The sequence below is a fragment of the Elephantulus edwardii genome, unplaced genomic scaffold (genome assembly GCF_000299155.1).
Source record: "Elephantulus edwardii isolate Elephantulus edwardi_28Jun2011 unplaced genomic scaffold, EleEdw1.0 scaffold00038, whole genome shotgun sequence".
In the NCBI taxonomy this organism is placed as follows: Eukaryota; Metazoa; Chordata; class Mammalia; order Macroscelidea; family Macroscelididae; genus Elephantulus; species Elephantulus edwardii.
Genome location: NW_006399788.1, coordinates 20,373,432 through 20,395,453, shown reverse-complemented (window position 1 = coordinate 20,395,453; position 22,022 = coordinate 20,373,432). Strand labels below are relative to the sequence as shown.

Genomic DNA, 22,022 nt, shown 5'->3' with positions numbered 1-22,022 from the left:
AACAACAACAACAACAAGAAGTCTCTTACACTTTGACAGAATTAATTTCTGTTTGTAAATGCAATCCATTTGTGGTATTTTTGTTACAGAACCATAACTAAGATAAAAACTTTTCTTGAATTATGTAATTTAAGCTCTTATATGTTAATATTATATAGCTATGATAACAGCTTGTTATTAGGTGCTGTTAAGTCTTCTTATTTTTAGTGACCTTGCAGAGTTATAGAACAAAATACTGCCCAATTCTCCATTATCTTCACACTCTCTGCTTTTTGAGGGCATTGTTGTAACCACTGTATAAATTCACCTGGTGGAGGCTCTACCTCTTTTTTTGTTGCTGTTGTTAAACTTGTTTTAACCAAGCTTAATGTTCTTCAGAGACTTGCCCCTTTGGATAATATGTCCAAAAGATGGGAGACCAAGTCTCACTATTTTTGCTTCTAAGGAGTATCTGGTTAAAGTTCTTAAGACAAATATGTTTCTTCTCTGGCAGTCCCTGGTATATGCAATATTCTTTATTAACCACATAATTAAAAAGCATCAATTCCTTCTTGGTCTTCCTTATTCATTGTCCAGATTTCACATGCATATGAAGCAGCTTGGAGAGGGGCATTATGCTTGGGAGAGTGGAGGGGCAGCATAGGAGTAAAAGAGCCTTGATGAGATGAATTGACTCTCAATCACTGGGGTAATGGAGGCAGGTGTGTCAATAGGGTTGGCTGATAGAGCAGGGTTCAGAGCTGTTGTGCATAGGGTTGCTATGAGTTGCAGGCAACCTGACAGCACATAACAATATGAAACTGAAAATACTATATTTTTCCTTAATGAAATACGTTGAAAAATTTCTTCACTACCACTTTCATGGGTATTGATTGTTGATCTAAGTAAAGTTAAATCCTTGCCAACTGTAATCTTTTCTGTTTTTCACGATGTTGTTTATTGTCAGTTGTGCAGAATTTTGCTTTAAGTTGAGGCATAATCCATGTTGAAGGCTGAAGTCCTGGATCTTCTTCAGTGTTTCAAGTCCTTAATTTCAACAATAAGCTTGAATCTTCTCCATATCTTAGGGTGTTAATGAGTCTTCTTTTGATACTGATGCTGCATTTTTCTTTTATAGTCCAGCTTCTCGGATTACATTTTCTCAGTATCCAGACTGAATAGGTAGGTGAAAGGATACAATCCAAACACATGCCAATAGAGCAGTAGCATCATCATTTATCATTATTTAGTGCTTAATATTTTCTACTATTCTTGGATGCATAAGAAATTAAAAGATATATTGCACTGAGTAAATCTGCTCTCAAACACCTCAGGTGTTAAGAAGCAATGTATTCAGTTTAAAAATTAAGGTGCATCTGATTCAAGCCATGGTCTTTTAAAATACTTGTTATTCATCTTAAAATTGGACAATGACTAAGGATGACTGAAGAAGAATTGATGCCTTTCAGTTGTGGTGTTGGAGAAAAATACTGAATATCCCTTGGACTGCCAAGAGAACAAACAGATATATCTTGGAGAAGGTGCAGCAGAGGTGCTCCTTGGAAGCAAGGATGGTGAAGCCTCATCTTACCTGTTTTAGTATGTTGTTAGGAGGGGCCGATCCTTGGAAAAGTGGAAGGTTAGTGAACAAGAGAAAGACTCTCAATGAGACAGATGGACACATTGACTGTGTAACAATGGACTGTAGTGAATCAGAGATGATGAGGACGGCACAGGATAGGGCAAGGTCCAGATCTATCATTCATGTGGTCGCTATGAGTCATCATCAACTTGATGGCATTTACAGCCTTCCAGGTTCTTTATTAAAACCTTTAATGGCTTAGCAACTTTAACCCTTCTAGTAACTGTTCAAAGAAGGTACTGCTATATTTCTTATTATACAAAAGATGAAATTGATGTTTAAAGAGGTTAATGATCTTGCTCACAATCACACCTCATCAGTGAAACTGGGATTTAAATGTGGGCAATAATACTATTCTACATTTATATTATCTTTCTAAGAAATTAGTAAGTCCAGTAAGCAAATAAATAGAATGTCTTGTATATGTCAAAATAGTCTTTATGTGTTGAGTATAATTAAAAGACATATTGCGATGGGAAAGTCTGCTGTTAGAGACGTCTCCGAAGTGCTGAAGAGAGATGATGTCACTCTGGAGATTAAGGTGTGCCTGATACAGACCATGGCCGTTGCAATCACTTGCTATGAATCAGAGAGCTGGACAATGACTAGAGATGATAGAAAGAGAATTGATGCCTTTGCGCTGTGGTGCTAGTAAAAAGTATGGAATATATCATGGACTTCTAGGAGAACAAACAGGTTCATCCTGTTATTGTTGTTGTATGTGCTGTCAAGTTGCTTGCGACTCATAGCAACCCTATGTACAATAGCCCTAAACTCTGCTCTGTCCTGTGCCAATCGCACAGTCTCTGACACTCCCATCCCAATTATCCCAGTCACTGAATCAATCCACCTCATAGAGGGCCTTCCCCTCCTGCGCCGTCCCTCCACCCTCCCAAGCATGATGTCCTTCTCCAAGGACCGGTCTCTCCTCACAACATGTCCAAAGTATGTTAGACAGAGCTTCAGAATCCTTGCCTCCAAGGAGCCACCCGGTTTAACCCTTTCCAGGACTAATCTGTGTGATTTCCTAGCAGACCATGGTAGCCTCAATACTCTTCTCCAGCACCACAGCTCAAAGGCATCAATTCTCCTTCTATCCTCCTTGGTCATTGTCCAACTCTCTCATAACAAGTGATTGCGAAGAACATGGCTTGTATCAAACACACCTTAGTCTCCAGAGAGACACCGTTGCTGTTCGGTACTTTGGAGAGGTCACTAATAGCAGACTTTCCCATGGCAATGCACCTTTTCATTTCCTGGCTACTGGTGCCAAAAGTGTAGACTGTGGAGCCAAGCAAACTGAAGCTGTGAACAATCTTAATCTCTTCATCATCCATCCTGATGCTGCCAATTGGTCCAGTGGTGAGAATCTTTGTCTTCTTGACATTGAGCCTCAATCTATATTGGAGGCTGCAGTCCTTGACCTTCTGCAGCAGGTGCTTCAGGTCCTCCTCAGTTTCAGCAAGCAGGGTTGTGTCATCTGCATAATGCAGACTGTTGATAGATTGTCCACCAATATTGACCCCACATTTCTTCTCATAGAACCCAGTCTCCCACATAATCTGTTCTGCATATAGGTTGAAAAGGTATGGAGATAGGATGCGTCCCTGGCATATGCCCTTCGCAATTTTGAACCAGGCAGTGTTCCCTTGCTCTGTTCTGATGACTGCCTCCTGGTCCAAGTATAGGTTTCACATTAGCACGATCAAGTGTTCTGGGATTCCCATTCTTCTCAGAGTCAGCCACAGTTTGTTATGATCCACACAGTCAAACACCTTTGCATAGTCAATGAAACACAGATAGACATTCCTCTGGTATTCCCTGCTTTCAGCTAAGATCCATCTAACATTAGCTACAATATCCCTAGTAGAACAACCCTTTCTAAACCCAGCCTGGACTTCTGGCAATTCTCTGCTGATGTGCTGTTCAGTAGAATCTTGCTTGCATGTGAAATCAATGAGTTTGTTCTATAGTTTCCACACTCTGTTGGGTCACCTTTCTTTGGGATGGGAACAAATATAGATCTCTTCCAGTCAGTTGGCCAAGTGGTTGTTCTCCAGATTTCCTGGCACAACTTTAATAATTTTCAAGGTTCATCCTAGAGAGGGTTAAACCAGGCTGCTCCATGGAGGCAAGGATTCTGAAGCTTCATCTGACATACTTTGGACATGTTGCAAGGAGGGACTGGTCCTTGAAGAGGGATGTCATGCTTGGGAAGGTGGAGGGACAGGGCAGGAGAGGAAGACCTTCTATGAGGTGGATTGATTCAGTGACTGGGGTAATGAGGGTAGGTGTGTCAGAGAAAGTGAGATTGGCACAGGATACAGCAGGGTTTGGGGCTGTTCTACATAGAGTCGCTATAAGTCACAGGTGATTCAATGGCATACAACAACAACATAATTTTTACTACCATAGAAATGAAGGCTTTTAAATCATGATATAAAATAAAAAGATTCAGTATGTGAATTAATTAAAAAAAATAGATTTTAGAATAACTCCATTTGCTTGTGGAAAGTGACAAGGACTTGAAGTACTTGCAGCAGAAGATCAAAACTTCAGCCTTCAATGTGGATTATATCTCAACATTAAGAAACAAAAATCTTTTGCCACTGAACCAATAGACAACATCATGATAGATGGAGAAAAGATTGAAACTGTGAGCAATTTCATCTTATTTTTGTCCACAATCAACACTTGTACAAACAGTGAGATCAGGAGATGTATTGCAATGGGAATGGCTGTAGTCTGGGATGTCTCCAAATTACTGAGAAGCAATAATGTCACTTTGAGGACTAAAGTGTACCTGATCAAGGCCATGGTCTTTGCATCTGAGAACTAGAAAATGACTAAGGATGACAGAAGAAATGATGTTTTTTAATTGTGATGTTGGAGAAGAGTATTGAATATCCCATGGGCTCCCACAAGAACAAACATATGAATCTTGGAGAGGGTGTACAGGAGTGCTCCTTGGAGGCAAAGACAATGAAGCTTGTCTCACACACTTTGGACATGTTGCTAGAAGAGGCTATTCCTTGGAGAGGGATATCACACCTGGAAAGGTAGAGGGATGGAGGAAAATCTCCAACTAGGTGGGTTGAGAGTGACTGTAACAATGGGCTTGAGCATGTCACAGATTGTGAGGTTGGCATAGAATAAAACAAGGTTCAGATCTGTTGTTCATGCGGTTACTATGAGTCATACTTGACTTGATGGCACTCAACAACAAAACAACATCATGGGTTCCTGCTGTTATATGCCCTCTAGTTGACTGCAGCTCATAGCAAACCTGTGCACAACTTTGCACCATTTTAAAAAAGTCTTTTTATGTTTATCCAGGGATATCAAGTCATTAAAAATTGTGCCCCATTTTACTTGCCATTCCTAATCTTTAGCAGGTACTTGTTATGTACTGTTGAGTGATCCTATGTACAACAGCTCTGAAGCTTGTCTTATCCCGAGCCAGTCTCACTGACTATAACACACCTACCCTCATTACCCCAGTTACTGTATCAATCCATCTCATCTGAGTTCTTCCTCTCCTGCACTGTCCTTTCACCCATCCAAGCATGATGTCCTTCTCCATGGACTGGCCCCTCCTGACCATGTGCCCAACATATGTGAAAGGATGCCTCAAAATCCTAACCTCCAAGGAGAAATTTGATTTCGCTCTAAGACAGGCTTATATATTTTGTTGGCAGTCCATGGTATGTTCAAGACTCTTCTTCAGTACCATAACTCAAAGGCATCAATTCTTCTTCTGTCATCCTTAGTCCTTGCCCATCTCTTTGATGTATAGCAAGTGATTGCAAAGACCATGGTCTGGATCAGTACACCTTAGTCTCTCAGCTGACACCATTACTTCTCAGTACCCTGGAGAAGTCCTTGACAAAAGACTGTCCCAGTGCAATTTGCCTTTTGATTTACTGAGTGCTGGTGCGAAGTGTGTTGACTATGGAGCTGAGTAAACTGTAATTGTTAATAACTTCAATTTCTTCTCCATTCGTGAGGGTGCTGCCAATTGGCCTAGTGGTGAGAATCTTTGTTTTCTTGATGTTGAACTTCAATCCACATAGAAAACTACAGGCCTTGACATTCTGCAGCAAGCACTTCAGGTCCTCCTCAGTTTTCTGCAAGCCGGGTTGTATCATACACATCAAAATAGTAAAACAATTATACATTTTTGCTCATGGACTCTCATTGGCAGACAATTATTTCTTAATTTGTCCTTTTACCATTCCAAAGACATTTATAGAAATCACTAATATGTTTTGTTGAAGAAAGAACATTTCTTTCTAAATTGATTTCTGATTTCTAAATAGAATAAAAAATTCTAGGAATGTGAATGAGAAAAATCCAAACATTCTCTTTTAACTCTGAAATGGTTGTTTCCCCAATCAGTAACAACTCTAATAATATAAATTACTCAACTGGCTTCAAATATACTTTCACTGGAAGATCACTGTAATTCAAATCCTTTCAATGTTGCTTCACTTTCGTAATTTTGTGATCTGAGTTTAAGTAGTGTACATTACACCTATTTTAATGATCTAACACATTGATAACAATTTCATTCACTTAAAAGTATGTTTGTTGATTGACTGAGTGTTGTTGTTATGTGCCCATAGCGACCCTATGTACAACAGCCCTACACCCTCCTCTATCCTGCATCAATCGCACTGTCTCCAACACACCCATCCTGATTACTCCAGTCACTGAATCAATCCACCTCATAGAGGGTCTTCCCCTCCTGCATTGTCCCTCCAGCCTCCCAAGCATGATGTCCCTCTCCAAGGAATTGTCCCTTCTTGCAACATGTCCAAAGTATGTCAGGTGAAGCTTCAGAATCCTCTCCAAGGAGCAGCCTGGTTTAACCCTCTCTACGAAAATTCTAAAAGATACAACTGAAATCTTGGCTAGTTCTGAATTTTTCAAATTTAGATCACAGAATTTAAAAACTGCATTCTTTTAGAAACACCAAATTGGAAGTAATATATTTCAGTAAAGAAAATGTATTCAAGGTCACAATGTGGTAGTTCAAGTCTAACACTAATACTTATGGTACAATCAAGCTGATTTCTAATTAGTTTTTCTTAGGGTAGAAGTGGAAACTATTACAAAAGATGATGAAGTCAGTGACAATACATTGGGGGGGGGTCAAAAGAATAGAGGAGAAATGCAAATAGAAGTAAGCACTAGTAAGTTGTGGGAAATTAAATTGACATCTAATTTTCAAAGGGCCCCAAAATAAGAGAAGAGGAAGAGAAAATTTTTAAAGAAAAAAAAATAAATAAAAAGGAACAGCTAAGAGGTGAGACACAGCCATTTTGAGTTGGGGGGGGTAAGTCTAACTACACAATGAGGTCATCCTATCTTCCGGAAGTGACACGTAATCACCTGCTTTGCACTAGCTCCGCCCCTTCCCTAAGAAGTCCCGCCCCTCCGTCAGCAGCCGGGAGGGTGTTAGGGGGCGTTTCTCCAAGAGGAAAGCTGTGAGCTGCGACGCTGAGGAAGGGGACCCCAAAACGTCTGGCACTGCCCCTTCCAGGGATCACTTTGGACCACCTAACTCGGGCCAGCGGGATTCTGAGACGCCGAGGGGTCAACCTGATGGGTTTCGGGGTCAACGGAAGAGGGGAAGGGGAGCCCTGGCGGGGAGAACCCCCCGGCCCCCCGCCCAGCAGCTGAGGCACAGGAGGGCGGCCATCTTGGCCGGGAGGGTAGGGCTGGGGAGCTGCGGGCGCCGTGCGATTGGGGGGCTCGCCCGGAAGTGACGCCAACTACCCGGAAGCGGAGGGGGTTCCCTGGCCCACTCCCCCCTCGTTCGTTTGCTCCCCCGCTTCCTCCCCGCCCCCCTTCCTCTCCATTCGTTTCCCCCCCTCCCCGTTCCCTGCCTTCTTTCCCCCCCTACCCGTCCCTCCCCCCCAACCTCCGGAGCTGGGAAGAGAGTCAAGATGGCGGCGAAATCCGATGGCGGTGGCGTGGGGGTGGGCTTCGCCCAGCTGCACAACCTGGACGAGGCGGTGGGCAGCGGCGGCGAGGAGGACGGGGAGCCCGGGGGAGGCGGCTGCGGTGGCGGCGACGGCAGCGACCCCGGCGAGAGCAGCTCGCTCCACATTTGCCACTGCTGCAACACCTCCTCGTGCTACTGGGGCTGCCGCTCCGCCTGCCTGCGCTCCCTCCTGGGCAAGAAGCCGCGCCGCAGCGCCGCCGCCTCGGCCGCCGACGGGGGGGACCAGCCGCTGCAGCCGCCGTCGGCCGGCGCCGGGCGCCACCAACCGACGCCTTCCACCGCGCGGCCCCAGCAGCCGCCGCCGCAGGTGGAGCGACCGTGGCTCGACTGCCTGTGGATCGTGCTGGCGCTGCTGGTCTTCTTCGGGGACGTGGGCACCGACCTGTGGCTGGCCCTCGACTACTACAGCAAGGGCGACTATGGCTTTTTCGGGCTGACCCTCTTCTTCGTGCTGGTGCCGTCGCTGCTGGTGCAGAGCCTGAGCTTCCGTTGGTTCGTGCAGGACTACACGGGCGGCGGACTGGGCGCCGTGGAGGGGCTCAGCAGCCGGGGCCCCCCCATGATGGGGGCCGGCTACGGCCATGGTGCGGTCCGCGGCGGGCCAGGCGCTGGGGTCTCGGCCACGCCGGGGGCGCAGCGCCTGTGCCGCCTCTCCGTGTGGATCTGGCAGTCCGTCATCCACCTGCTGCAGATGGGGCAGGTGTGGAGGTAAGAGCACTGCGGGGGTGGGGGCGGGGGTGGCGCGCAGGCCCTGCGGAGGGGCCCCACACGCGAGGCTGGAGCCCACCAGAGAGCGCTTTGCCCTCGATGCGCTGCTAATGTTGTCCTCCCCAGACGAGCCTTTCCCTGGGTCTTGAGGGATGGATTTACCTTACGTTTACCTTGGTGTCACGAAAAGACCATCATTTAATAGGTATCTCTGGCCACGCCTTTTGGCCCCGAGGAGGCCCAGGTCCCCGCTGTTTGCCTGGCTTCTTCTGTTCTTCCCGCTTGACGTGGACCCTGCCTCATCTTTTCTCAGTCCTCAGACCCTGTAGATTTCTCTACATTCTGTTTGGCCCTTTTCAGTATATCTTTAGTTTAATCAGCCTTTAGCGCTTGTTATCAGCACCTCAGGTCATGACTTGGGAGGGGACCTTCTTTCTTCCATCCGGTTTGCACTCTTGTTTTGTCCCCCAGCGAGACGTCTTCCCCCGTTTTCTCTCTGCAGTGGCGTATGTGGGGCCCTGTACAAAAACCCTTGCAGCCTCTCCTTTCCGTACTCCTTTATCCCCACGCCCCCTCCCCCCTCTTTCCTGCAATCCCATTCCCTGAAAATTACTCTAAGCTGCTCCCCTCCGTGAAGGAAAATGACTCCCCCCGAAAAATACTAGAATATTAGAAGTACTTTTTTTTTTTTTTTTTAAAGCGACGGGTTGAATTGTACATAGCTTTTGATTGGTTTAACCGTATGTTGTTTTTCTCTTATCTTCAGAAAATCATATCCACCTGGACACTTACTCTGAAAGAACATTATTTTTTGGTAGTTAAGTCAATGCTTAATTGATTGATATTTATGCCAGATCCCCGCTTGGTCTTGCAGCTTTTCCTCTTGTAAATTTCCTGCTGTCAACTGACTTTCCAAAACCACTTCCCACCAACCTAGTTCTTGCTCCGAGTCTTGACTACCTAACTGACTCAGCTGAGGAATTGAGTTCATTAAAACCTCAGTGAATCTGTGCTCTCCAAATGAAATCTGCATAGTATATTCTGGCAACAGCGGTAGGCAAGAGCTCTGTACAAGGAAAACAAAATCTTATTGAAGATAAACCATGTAGGGAAGAGTATTATGTAGGTACACTGCTGCCGTGAGAAAACGTTTTGCCTAAATATCTGAGTCTTGCCTACACTTAATAGGAGATTCTGGGTTTTCAGTGAACTGAAAAATAAAGTTCATTAATGCTTGAATTATTTATACAGATCTATAGCCTGAATTTTAACTATAACTTTCAGAAAGTATGGGGGTTGACTTAGGTCAAATAATGTAAATGAGTGCAAAAACTTTGTCTTAGAGAATTTACATGTAATTTCAGCATAAGGGGGAGTGTCAGTGATTCTTGATTTTCCTTATCCTTCTAGAGTTGTTTACTAGTGCTTCTAGGTTGATCTAAGCAATCTTTTCCCCCCACTTTGCTGCAGTGGTCTGCAGATCATTTGTGTCCCGTTTGTTTATAAGTCTTTTAAGAAAAAGAGGCATACAGTAGATAAAAAAAGATCAAACTATTATGAAGGTGCTAGAGTTTAAAGAAAATACTGATAGATGTTTGGCTTTTAAAAATCCAGAGCGCCCAAATCTGTACAGAATAAGAGGTAGTGTGTTTGGTATTGGGGAGACGACTTTTTTTTTGTGTCTGCAAGTTGGTAAACTATAAAGAAAAGAAAAAGGGACAAAACACATGGAAAAGAAATTTTATGTGCTAGTTAAGAGCAGAGTATAATAACTAGGTTTCTAACTGACCGAAATCAAGTTGTCTATCTTCATGTATTAGGCTCTTAAGAAGTGTGACCTGCAGAAGAATAGTTTTGATTTCTTAAAGAATTTGTAATATAATCCATTGAAGGCATTTATTAATAGTAAACTTTGGAGACAATGAAATTGGTGTTCAGTTTCAAAAAGTTTTGGCTCAATTCCCTTCGTCTAGTTCACTTAAAACTATTATATTTGGATAAAGTAAAATTACAGATTTTAGAGCAAATGGAAACCAGCATTTTTAAGAATACTTATATTTAGTTCATACAGTTGACTAAATGGAGCATTATTTTTCCCTTTCAGTATCTACTATGGTGTATGTGTGTGTGTGTGTGTGTGTGTGTGTGTGTGTCTGTCTGTCTATCTATCTCTCTATCTGAAAAAGTTGCTTGTTATGTCAGTACTTATTTTAAAATAGCTATACTCTAAAAGAAGTATTTACTGAAGGAGGGTGATGCATACCCCCTTCCCCCCATTTTTATTTTTTTCAGTAGGTTGGTTTTCTTCAGGAAATATTCCTGGAGCAACTCTGCTCTTCTATTGCTTGTGAGTCATGTTACTTATATTGAAGCCATTCATTTGTACAAGTTTTGGTGAAAGGCATTTATGTTTTTATGTTTGTTTTAATGTTTTGGCAGCAATTACTTGTCCTTATGTATAAAGACATATTCCAGTTTGGTTTTTTTTTTTTTTACTGCAGATCTTTATGGTAGTTGTTCCCTTAATGGTAATTTGCTACTTTTCTGTATCATGGTCATTTCACATAGAATGTATGGTGTAGGGATGATACAATTTGATTACCACATTTCTGAGAAAAGATGTCAATGAAGTTGTACATCGTCAAGGTTTCTGATTTCATGAAGGTTTCATTTCATTAAACCATGAATACTTGGTTTTTCAAATGCGTTTTTTTGAATCAATGTAAAATTGACTCTTGCTTGGAAACAAGTACTTGTTTAAGAAAATTTAGTTTCTTTCTTGATATTAAGATGTTATATTCTGTTATATTGCCTTTCCTACCAAGATGGCATGTAGATGACATCTCTTTCACCAAATGATTATACAGGATTTAAGGGAAATAATTTTGCAGGGCCAAAGTTAGCGAATGCTAGTGTTTCATTTAGAATGTTTTGGTATCCCAAACCTTTTGCAGAGTTTTAGTGTATGATTAAGATCTGTTTAATGCATTCCTCACCCTCTCACTAGTAACATAAAATGTAACTTGCTCTGGGTTTGTTTTTTTTGAAGTGCTTTTCTCCTTGATAGTAGGGTGATCACCTCAGGAATATGAGTCACACCAAGCTTCACTTTAGTATAATGTGGTGTTATTAGAGAACAAAATCATTTTCTTGGAGGGCTTGACAGTAGGGATAGTTTTAATTTATTGGAGGAGTCCTGGTGGTGCAGTGGCTAAGTGCTTGGCAACTAAGTGGGTAATTTGAACCCACTAACTGTAAGTTTGACTACTTAAGTGTTTTTCTTTACTATATTGTCTTTGCTTTTGAGTTACCTTTAGAATGTTCTTCTGTGTGTTGACAGTTCTTCTCATTTAAATAACAACAGTTCTTTAATTAAAATTTTATCTGACATCAAGATGCACAGCCAAATTACTAACCTCCCTTTCTACTCATTTTATATATGTTTGCACATTTCCTATTTTCCTAGGTGAAATAAAAATTTGCTTGAAAATTTTATTATTTGTCTTAAGTGAACAGTTTGCTTTTTACCTTGGGAAATGGAATGAGGTGGAGGGATGACTTCAAAGGGACACAGAGAAGATAAAGCATTTCATAACTTACAGTTTGAGCATAAATTTGTGAACAATCTTCGTTTAACTTTTTCTGTTTTTAGACTTTTAACATAGGTCACAAAACAGCTTTGTACACAATTAGCAGAAATATCTCAGCACTGGAGAAGATACTTTTAAAAAAATAATCCACCACCCCAATCTACAGAGGGTGTCTAGTATATTATGCTATTTCCTAACTTTGGCTGAGAGTAGACTTCTGCTTTGTGGCTTTTTTAAAACAAAAATAACTAAGACACTACTGGAAATGTGAAGAATAATTGAAGAGTAGAGACCAATAAATTGAACTCCACAGGTAATGGGCAAGCAGTGTTGAGAAAATACTTTTAAAACTAAGTTCAAGTTTAGTCCATTTGGAGATTGTTCTTTGACTTGTGGTTTTAGTAAAGATGATAGATTTATTTTGAAAGGAACGATTTTGATTTTACAAAACAACTTTACCATAGAATTGTGGATGTGTGCTATCTCAGGCTTCTTGTTTTCTTGAGCCTAAATACAGATCTTATTTTAGAAGGATTCCCAAATTTAAACTTATGTGCTGACAAGTTGACTGATGCTTGAAAAAACAGATTTGAATCTTCCCCTATCCTATGCCCTCTACACCATCTCTGACACACTTGAGCTGCAGTTATCCTCAGTCCATCTTGTTGAGAGCCTTCCTTATACTGACCTCTGACTTTCCAGGTATGATGTCCTCCAAGGATTGGCCCCTGCAAACAATATGAGATAAAGTTTTATCAGATTTGCTTTCAGGGAACACTCTGGCTTCATTTTCTCCAAGATGGATCTGTGTGTTCTCTTGACATTCCATGGGATAGTCAATTCTCTTCTTCAGGACTACAACTCAAAGCCCTCAGTTCTTCTGTCATCCATAGTTATTGTCCAAATGTCAGATGCATAGCAAGTGATTGAGAAAGCCATGCTTTGAATCAGGTGTACCTTAGTCTTTAAACTGACTTTACTGCTCTTCAACACTTTAGAGAGTTCCCTGAAAGCAGATTGATCCAAGGCAACATATTTATTTCTTGACTACTGGTATCAAGGCAACTGTGGATCCAAGTAGGATGAAATTGTTGACAACTTCAGTCTTTTTTTTTTTCTATTGTGATATTGCTTATTGGTCCAGTGGTGAAGATACAGTCTAGAGAATGTAATTTGTGTTGTTAAGTAGTCGCACTGTCAACCCAAAAGCATGCAGTTCAAATCCACCAGATGCTCCATAGGAGAAAGATGGACAGTCTCCTTCTGCATAGTTTACTGCCTCTGAGTACCTGCTGGAGAGTTAGCTATGATTGGAAGGTGTATAATAATACCACCACATGTCAAACTCAACTTACTGCCTGGGAGTCGGAAATTGCTAACCCTCCATTGGGTTTCAAAGCATGTAAATCCCACAGGAGGAATTATTCATCTTTCCCCCCTGCTGAATTGATGGTGAATTTGAACTGCCAGAGAAGTATGGCCTTTGGGTTAACAGCATAACTCTGTATGGACTATGCCACCAACACTCTGTAAAGGCCATATATGTGAACTGGATAAACAAAAATAAGAATCTCAGTATTGTAAAAATACTGATTCTAATTTTTTGTTTTAATCCATAATTTAATGGAATTCCTAGTACAAGAAAATTATGATTCTGCTACCTAAACCCAGAAAAATCAATCATGCCGATAAGTTGGAGTGAAAAGAGTAATTTTGTTGTTGAACACTGGTGGCCTAGTCGCATGAAGCTGCACTGTGATCCTAGAGATGCCCGGTTCGAATCCACCAGATGCTGTGCTGAAGAAGGAGGAACAATCTCCTCCTGTACCAGTCAGATCTGATTTGACAGTATACACAAAAAATAATAAAGTTCTTTTGACAGCCATACTGTAACATTAAACCTAGCATTACATAAGAAAATAAAACATAAGACTGAAAAAAAAGAGGAAGCTGTTTCTGTGTCTTGGTCATTAATTTGTAGAACCTGGTTTCTTTGCTCATCACCAGTTCTGGGAGTGATTTCAGTTCCTAAAAAAAAAGTGAAACTGTTTTCTTCATAGTACTCTCAGAAGAGAAGTTGTTGCCATGTACTGTTGAGTCTGAACCTACCATAGCTGACGCACCACAAGTAGAGATGATAATGATTGTTCACCCTACCCAGATGCTCTCAAATAATCCTAGATGTTTAAAGAAGAAACTTTCTCTTTTACCATATTGCCTTTGTTTAAGTCCATCTTAAATATATTGAGCAAATGAGGGAACCTAATAATGGGGATAAAACACCAAATCTGTGGCTGTATCCAAGCCTTGTGCAGGAGAATCTTGCCAGTAGACTAGAGCTGGTAAGAAAAGACCCTACGTCCTTCCTGAGGGCAGTCACCCTTTTACCTTCTCACCTGTATTTTTTAAAGTATGATCAGTGAACATTCTGTCTTAGAATAGCTTAGGCACTTATTAAAATGTACATTCACAGAACTTTACTACAAACTTAAAGAACTAAGAGAACTAGAGATAATGTGTGTTTTCTGTATAATCTTTACTTTGATGAAAGTATGCCAAAAAGCAAACGAGTGTAGCCCAACTCTGTTATCTGGTTGATTCATGGTGACTCTCTTTTTGGGTTTCTGAGGCTGTAAATCTTGACGGGATAGCTCATCTTACTTTAATTGAAATGCACATTTTTACCTTTGTGATTGGTAAGTGATTCTTGGCTTAATATTTTGGCAAGAGGTGTGCGCTCTGTTTTTATTACTAACCTTTAATGATCTTAGCAACCATTGACTATCCTTGTATGACTCAGTTATTAAATTGTTGATCACTCATACTCAGTCATTACTGTGGAGTTGTACGCAACCCATACTTGAGAGTTTTCTGAGGCTGTAAATCACATTATCAAGCAAGATTGTATCATCTGCATAATGCAGATTGTTGATAAGCCTGCTCTAATCCTGATGCCACATTCTTCAGAAAATCTGGCTTCCCAAATACATTGATCAGAATACAGACATTTTTCTTGATTTTAAACCTTGCAATGTTTTCTTGCTCTGTTTAGACATCTGCATCTTGGTCTAAGGGTGAACACACCAACACAAAGTGTTCTGGGGTTCTCATTGTTCTCACTCTAAGCCATAATCTGTTATGATTTACACAGTCAAATGCTTGTTATGTACCATTGAGTCACCAGTGACTGTGTACAGCAGCTCTGAAGCCTGCCCTGTCCTGAGCCAGTCTCTCTGATTCCGACAACCAACCCTTGCTGCCTCAGTTACTGTATCAATCCATCTCATCTGGGGTCTTCCTCTCCTGTGTCCATAGTCAGTAAAACACAGATAAACATTCTTCTGATATTCTCTGCTTTCAGCCAGGATCTATTTGACACCAGCAGTGACATAACCTCTTCTTAATATAATTTGAATTTATATTCTCATTTTAAAATAATCTTCAGCAATATTTTCTTTTCATATGTAATATTAATGATATTGTTCAATAATTTCCACATTCTGTTGGATCACTTCTTTTTAGGAATGATAATGAATATAGATCTATTCCAGTCAGTTGGCCAGGTACGCTGTCTTCCAAATTTTTTGGCACAGCCTGATCAACACATCCAGGGCTGTATCTATCTGTGGGACTTGAAACACTTGCTGTAGACAGTGAAGGACTAGATCCTTTAATGTGTATTATAATATCAAGAAAACAAAAATTCTCACTGTTGAACCAGTAGGCAACATCATGATAGATGGAGAAAAGATTGAACTTGTCAATGATTTCATGTTACATGGATCCATAATTAACACCTTTGGAACCCTCAGGTAGAAATCAAGAGGAGTTAATAATGCATTGGGAAAATCTGCAATCAGGGACTTCTCCGGGGTGCTAAGGATTAGAAATGTCAGTTTGAAGCTTAAGGTGCATCCGATCTGGGCCATCTTCTTAATTGTTTGCTGTACGTCTGAGGGCAGGACAGTGGCTGGGGGTGGCAGAGGAATCGATCGATGCCTTTGAGTTGTGGTATTGGAGAGGAGTATCCGATGTCCCATGAACTGCCAAGAATATTGGGCGGATCTGACGTGGAGAGGGTGAAACAGAGATACTCTGTGGAAGCAGAGATGGTGGAACTCTGTCTCACATACTTTGGGCATATTGTTATGATGGGCTGATCCTTCATGCTGGGAAAAGTGGAGGGTCATCTTGAAGAGAAGATCTACCACAAGTTGGATTGGCACAGTGACCTTAACAGTGGGCTCAAGTACGTCAGAGATGATGAGTGAGGATGGCACAGGATATGGCAGGGTTCAGATCTGCTGTTCATAGAGTCAGTATGAGTCAGTTGCTTCTACAGCATATAAGAGCACCATAAATAGTATGGGAAGAGATTGCCCATCTTTCTCCTATGAAGCTTCTGGTAGTTTTGAACTGCCTTAGGATTGACCGTGCAACTTCTTATGGAATATACCACCAGAGGGAGCTGGTGATAGAGGGTGGAGTTTATATTTTAAACATATTTCTTGATGATTCTTAACTGATCTAAAATTTAGAAACTGTTGCTATGTTGAGATCAGGAACTGAGAATTTAAAAAAAAAATTGTGTGTGAGTATATGTTGTTACACATCATTGCTTCAGAGCTCATCCAGCAGATTTTCTGGGGGCTGTAAATTGCCCAGGAAGAGATTGCTCATCTTTCTCCCTTGGAACTGCTGATGCAGTTGAATTTCCAGAGAAGCTGATGGGTTTGAGTTTGTGGCACAAACTCCCTTATGGCCTGTGCCACCAGAGCTGCTCCTGGTTTAGGACATGTATGTAATAAAATAAAATGAAGTAACTGCTACTAAACGTACATATAACATGTTAGAATGTATGGATAAAAGAAGAGTGAGGTATCATAGAGAAATTATTGATGGAAAAAACCTAAATGGAAAATTCCATTTTTACCTATTTTTCTCATTTAGTTTTCCATGCCTGTTATTTAGAGGACACTATTGGAGAGGTTAAGTAACCTTCTAAGTTACTGGTAAACGGCAGAGGAAGGTTTTGAAGCCAAATTTCTAAACAAAATTTGTACTTTCTTTTTCTATGAGGCTTGCCATATAGTGATTAGAAAGTTCACCCATCACTGCTTGAATGCCTTGGTTACTGAGCTAAGTAAGGACAGACAGAACTGCTTTCCTTTCTCTGAGACTCACTGTTCTGACATACTGTCAGTGAAGGAATGATATTTTTGAACCACTGGGACCTCTTTCTTGGTATATAGCTTGCAGTTTTTTGAGATCTCTGGATTTTAGTCTCAAGAATTTGATTTTGCAGAGGACAGGATGGGCTTATGTTTCTCGATTCAATATAACTGCTGATGTATTTCACACAGTTCATCACCACTATGTATCTCTGTTTTTAGGAAATTCTTTTCAGTACTTTTTTCTCAGGGTAAGTGTATTTCCCAATTCTGTGATTTCCAAAGAAAGGAGAGTGTGTGTGTGTGTGTGTGTGTGTGTGTGTGTGTGTGTTTTGAGTCAGATTATTTGGAAATTTGAAGTACTTCAAGGTCATCATTAGGAATTGAAACGAATCACTGTTGGTGTGCCATAGTGTCAAGTTAAAGACATTTTACTGTGTTGAGAAAATTGATAATTCAGCCCACAGTGAATTTAGGATCTCAAATGTTGAATATTACATTTAGTGAAATTGGTGCCAAGGACAGGAGTCCTAAAAAGAACTGGTGAATTAAAGGGGAGAAGTGACCTTACAGGTATTAAATGGATGTCATTTGAGACAGAATGAAGGAGACAGAGAAGTAAAATGGTTGAAGTTAATTTTGCTTTCTGGATTTATCGGGGAAGATTGTATTCAGTGTTACTCTTTGCTGGTAGTGGATCAGCAAGCACTCCTATACTCAATCTACACTCAAACAGAATACCTCATCCCTTTGAGCAGCTCCGTCAAGGAGTATGTTGAGGCAGTCAGGACCTAATCAGAATCTTGTAACTCAAGTCACAGATCCTAGGAGAAGAAATGACTGGCAGAAGAGAAACTGATGTGTGGGTATGCACAATACTGAGTGGGTTGATAGCTGTGTTAATTTCTGATTATAGATAAAAATGTCTAAAAAAGAAAAATCCAAACTTAATCATTTTGCTTGGACATAGGAATGCAGCTTTTGAGTACACATATATCCAACCAAGTAGTAGATATAAATAATCTTGTATATTTGAGAAAGTGAGAATATTTTAGGATTATATTTTTCTTTTTTCTTTCTGTAAAGAAGTGTTCATCAGAGCTGTTTCTGAAAGAAAAGATTATGCCTTCTAATTATATATTCAGAATTTAAGGAATTTCAAGTATTTTTGGTAGACCTAGTGAATGATACTTTTGCCTTTGGATTGAAAGAAATGAAGCTGCATAGAGGACTCATTACTCTCTTCAGATTGAACAAGAATTGTCAAAATGAAGCTAAAGTTAAAAGTAGTTACATTTAGTAAGTAACTTTGAAAGAAAATAAAAAACTAGAATAGATATGTAGCATTTGTGAATGTTTAGGGTTTTCACTCTTTGATGGGAAGGGAACCACATGACACTTTTTTAGGCAGTTTTTGTTATGTAATATATGGATAGGTTTAGGTAGTTTTTCCTTATGGACAGTGTTTGGAGGCACTCCCTGGTTAAAACAAGCTTGGAAGCAGGAGTGACATCCACTTCCGTAAACAGATTGCCTCCGGAAACCATATGAACCTGGAGAAAGGATGAAAGTCACGCACGCAAGTGTGAAAGACTTTCGTTCATAGGGTCGCTATAAGTCGCCTACAACTTAACAACACAGAGAAAGACCAATTGGCCTAGTGGACTGAAAGCGATGCTACCAAACCAAAGGTAGGTGACTAATCCATCCATGGCCACAAGGCCTGTTTTAAATTGTTGTTGGCCAAACATTCTCCTAGGTTGTATAGCCCTGGTGTGTCCACTTGCCCTACAGAGGTAACTTGTGGTCGCTGTGAAGCTGAACAGTATGACACTGATGTGTCAGATGTGGTAACGGTTACCCATGGTGGGTAGTGTTTGGTGTCGCTCCCTGGTTACAGCAAGCTTGGTAGCAGGAGTAGCATCCACGTCCGTAAATAGCTTGCCTCTGGAAACACTATGAACCTGTAGAAAGGATGAAAGTTACGCACGCAAGTGTGGAGGACTTTTGTTCATAGGGTTGCTATGAGTCGTCTACAACTTGACGGCACTGAACAAAAACAACAATACATGGAAGGTTAAGTGAGATGGTATTTGCCAGGCATGTTACAAACATTTCAATTAGATTCCATGAGGCTAGAGTATGTCATTTAGCAGTCTTTTGCTTGGTGTTTGTAATTCATTGCCTCTATTGAGTTTACTCATTTCTTTGCATGGTATGGTAATATTAAATACATGTTTCTGAAAATCATTCTGCAAATTCATATGCTCAAAATAATAAACTTTGTTATGGAAATGTAGAATTAAAGCTGTAGAATTAAAGCACAGTGCTTAAGTGCTTAGCTACCAGCTGAAAGGTCAGTGGTTCAAACCCAGGTCAGCATCTTCGTGCGAGAAAGACCTGCCAGTATACTCCTGTAAACATAACAGTTTGGAAAACTAGACAAATTCTGTTTTATTTTACTGGGTCAGAGTTGAAATAATTTCAGCACTACCTAACAACAGCATGAAACTAACATTGTAACCTGTGCACTAACAAACCTGACAATTCACATGAAAATCTAAGCTTATTAACCTTTTTCATTGACAGTTGGAATTCATTATCATAGATAATTCTAACATAATTTTGTTCTGTGATGTGTAGATCCATTTAGATAATTAGTGTTTACTATGTAACAATTTAATATTAAAGCTCTGGTTCAGTGGATAGCATTTAACTACATCCACAACCCTACTGTGTAATAGAAAGCATAGCAAATATTGAAACTACTACTAAACTAGCTATTAGTTACTTGACTAGATCAAAGAAACTTTAGTAAGAATTTCATCCTTTTCCTTAAAATCATCTTTTGAGTTTTTTTTTGCTAAGTCATTGATTATTTGTGAAGAATGCCCTTGAAAGCATCAGTACATTGACATGCTGAGGGGGAAAAAAAATAACAGCCATTACTTTACTAGTGTGTTGTCTTCACATCTTATTTTTATGGCATAACTTAACTGAATCTGAACGTAGTCCTTAAACGTCAAGCTTCTATTTTGGGAAGTTCTAATTTTGTTTTTGTACATAGGATTGCTATATGTTGGAGCCAACTAGAGAGCATTTACAAACAACAATTCAGTGTTTTCAGGTTGTAAATTTATTACTTTTACGCTTTCCTGGCCTTTATGTAAAGAGTTAAAAATCCCTAACCCACTGTCTTTGAATTGATTCCAACTCAAGGTAGCTCTCTTGGCTTTCTGAAGTTTAAATCTTTGTGAGAGGAGGCAGTTCATCGTTTACATGTGGACAAGCAGTGAGTGGACTTGAACCATCAACCTTTTGGTAAGCAGCCAACACGTTACACACTAGGTCACTGCTTGCTCACTCACTGTTGTTGACCCACCTCATGGTGGGCCCTCCAGAAAATTTCCAGGAGGAAATTGTCTGTTTTTCTCTGATGGAGCTGCTGATGGATTTGAACCCCAGAGAGGCATGGCCTTTGGGTTAGCAGTGTAACTCCCTACAGACTGCTGCCAGAACTCCCTGGGAGAATTAAGAGGGGCTGTTTTAATCTACTCTAAAATTTTTTTCTTTTTTCTTTAGAAGTCATTGAATGGACTGTGGTAGTATTTCAATACTACATCAGCACTTGAGCTAACTAGAGAGAAAGCAGAAATGGTTTTTAATTTTGACTCGTTTAAAATGTGATTAATAGATTTTTAAATTAAAATTCAGTTGTCAAGGAAGATTGAGGAGTGGAATAAACAAAAGGCTCTCAGCAATATAAACAGTCTGTTTTGTTTTAAATTATTTTTTTCTTTATTTTAAGGATGATTGGGAGTGATTCCAAGTTAAGTGTTGTTATATGCCATTGAATTGCCTGCAACTCTTTGAGACCCTGCGTACATTAGCTCTGAAACCTGCCCTATCCTGACTCAATCTCATCATCTCTTACAGACCTAATACCATTGCTCCAGTCAGTGAGTCAATCCGTTTCATCCTGGGTCTTCCTCTCCTGTGCTGTCCCCTCCACCCTTCCAAGCATAATGTTCTCCAAAAACTGGTCCCTCCTGGCCACATGTGTAAAGTATGTGAGAGGAGCCTCAAAATCCTTGCTTTCAAAGATCAGCTTGGTTTTACCCTCTCTAGGACAGACCTGTTTGTTCTGTCAGTCCATGGTATGTTCAGCACTCTTCTTCAGCACCACCACACCTCAAAAGCATTGATTCTTCTATCATCCTTAGTTATTGTATAGCTCTCTGATGCATAGCAAGTAATTGCAAAGACCATGGCCTGGATTAAACACACCTTTGTCTCCAAACTGACATCGTTGCTTTTCAGTACTCTAGAGGGGACCCTGACAACAGATTTTCCCAGTGCAGCTTGTCTTTTGATTTCCTGTCTGTTGGTGCCAAGAATGTTGTTTGTAGAACCAAGCAAGCCAACCATTCTCTAAATCTCTTCTCTATCCATCATGAAACTTCCAGTTGACCCAGTGGTGAGAATCTTTGTTTTCTTGATGTTGAGTTTCAATTCATATTGAAGACTACATTCCTTGAAGTTCTGCAGCAAACACTTCATGTCCTCTTCAGTTCGAGCAAGCAATGTTGTATTATCTGTATAATCTAGGTTGTTGATGAATCTTCTTCCAATTCTGATGCCACTTTCCTCCTCATAAAGTTCAGCTTCCTGAATGATCTGTTCTGCATATGAATTGAAAAGATATGGAAATAGGTTCACACCTTTACTGAACCTGAACAATGCAGAGTTTTCTTACTCTGTTCTGACTATTGCTTCCTGATCCAGGCATGTTGTTGTTATGTGCCGTTGAGTCGTTTCCGACTCATAGCCACCCTATGCACAACAGCTCTAAACCCTGCTCTATCCTGCGCCAACCGCACCGCCTCTGACACACCCATCCCGATTACCCCAGTCACCGAATC

At 40.7% G+C, this 22,022-nt stretch overlaps 1 protein-coding gene and 1 pseudogene across 1 annotated transcript in view; both read left to right on the top strand.

Annotated features, from left to right (window-relative positions):
* LOC102860194 overlaps positions 1-1,157 on the top strand; it is a 112,944-nt pseudogene extending 111,787 nt beyond the window's left edge.
* Positions 1,158-7,551: 6,394 nt separating this feature from the next.
* The window catches only part of XKR6 (XK, Kell blood group complex subunit-related family, member 6), a 415,902-nt gene continuing 401,431 nt past the window's right edge, over positions 7,552-22,022 (top strand). The window contains exon 1 of the mRNA XM_006884883.1: positions 7,552-8,339. Within this exon, the coding sequence (XP_006884945.1) occupies positions 7,573-8,339 (767 nt within the window). The 5' untranslated portion in view covers positions 7,552-7,572. The remainder of the gene's footprint in view (positions 8,340-22,022) is intronic.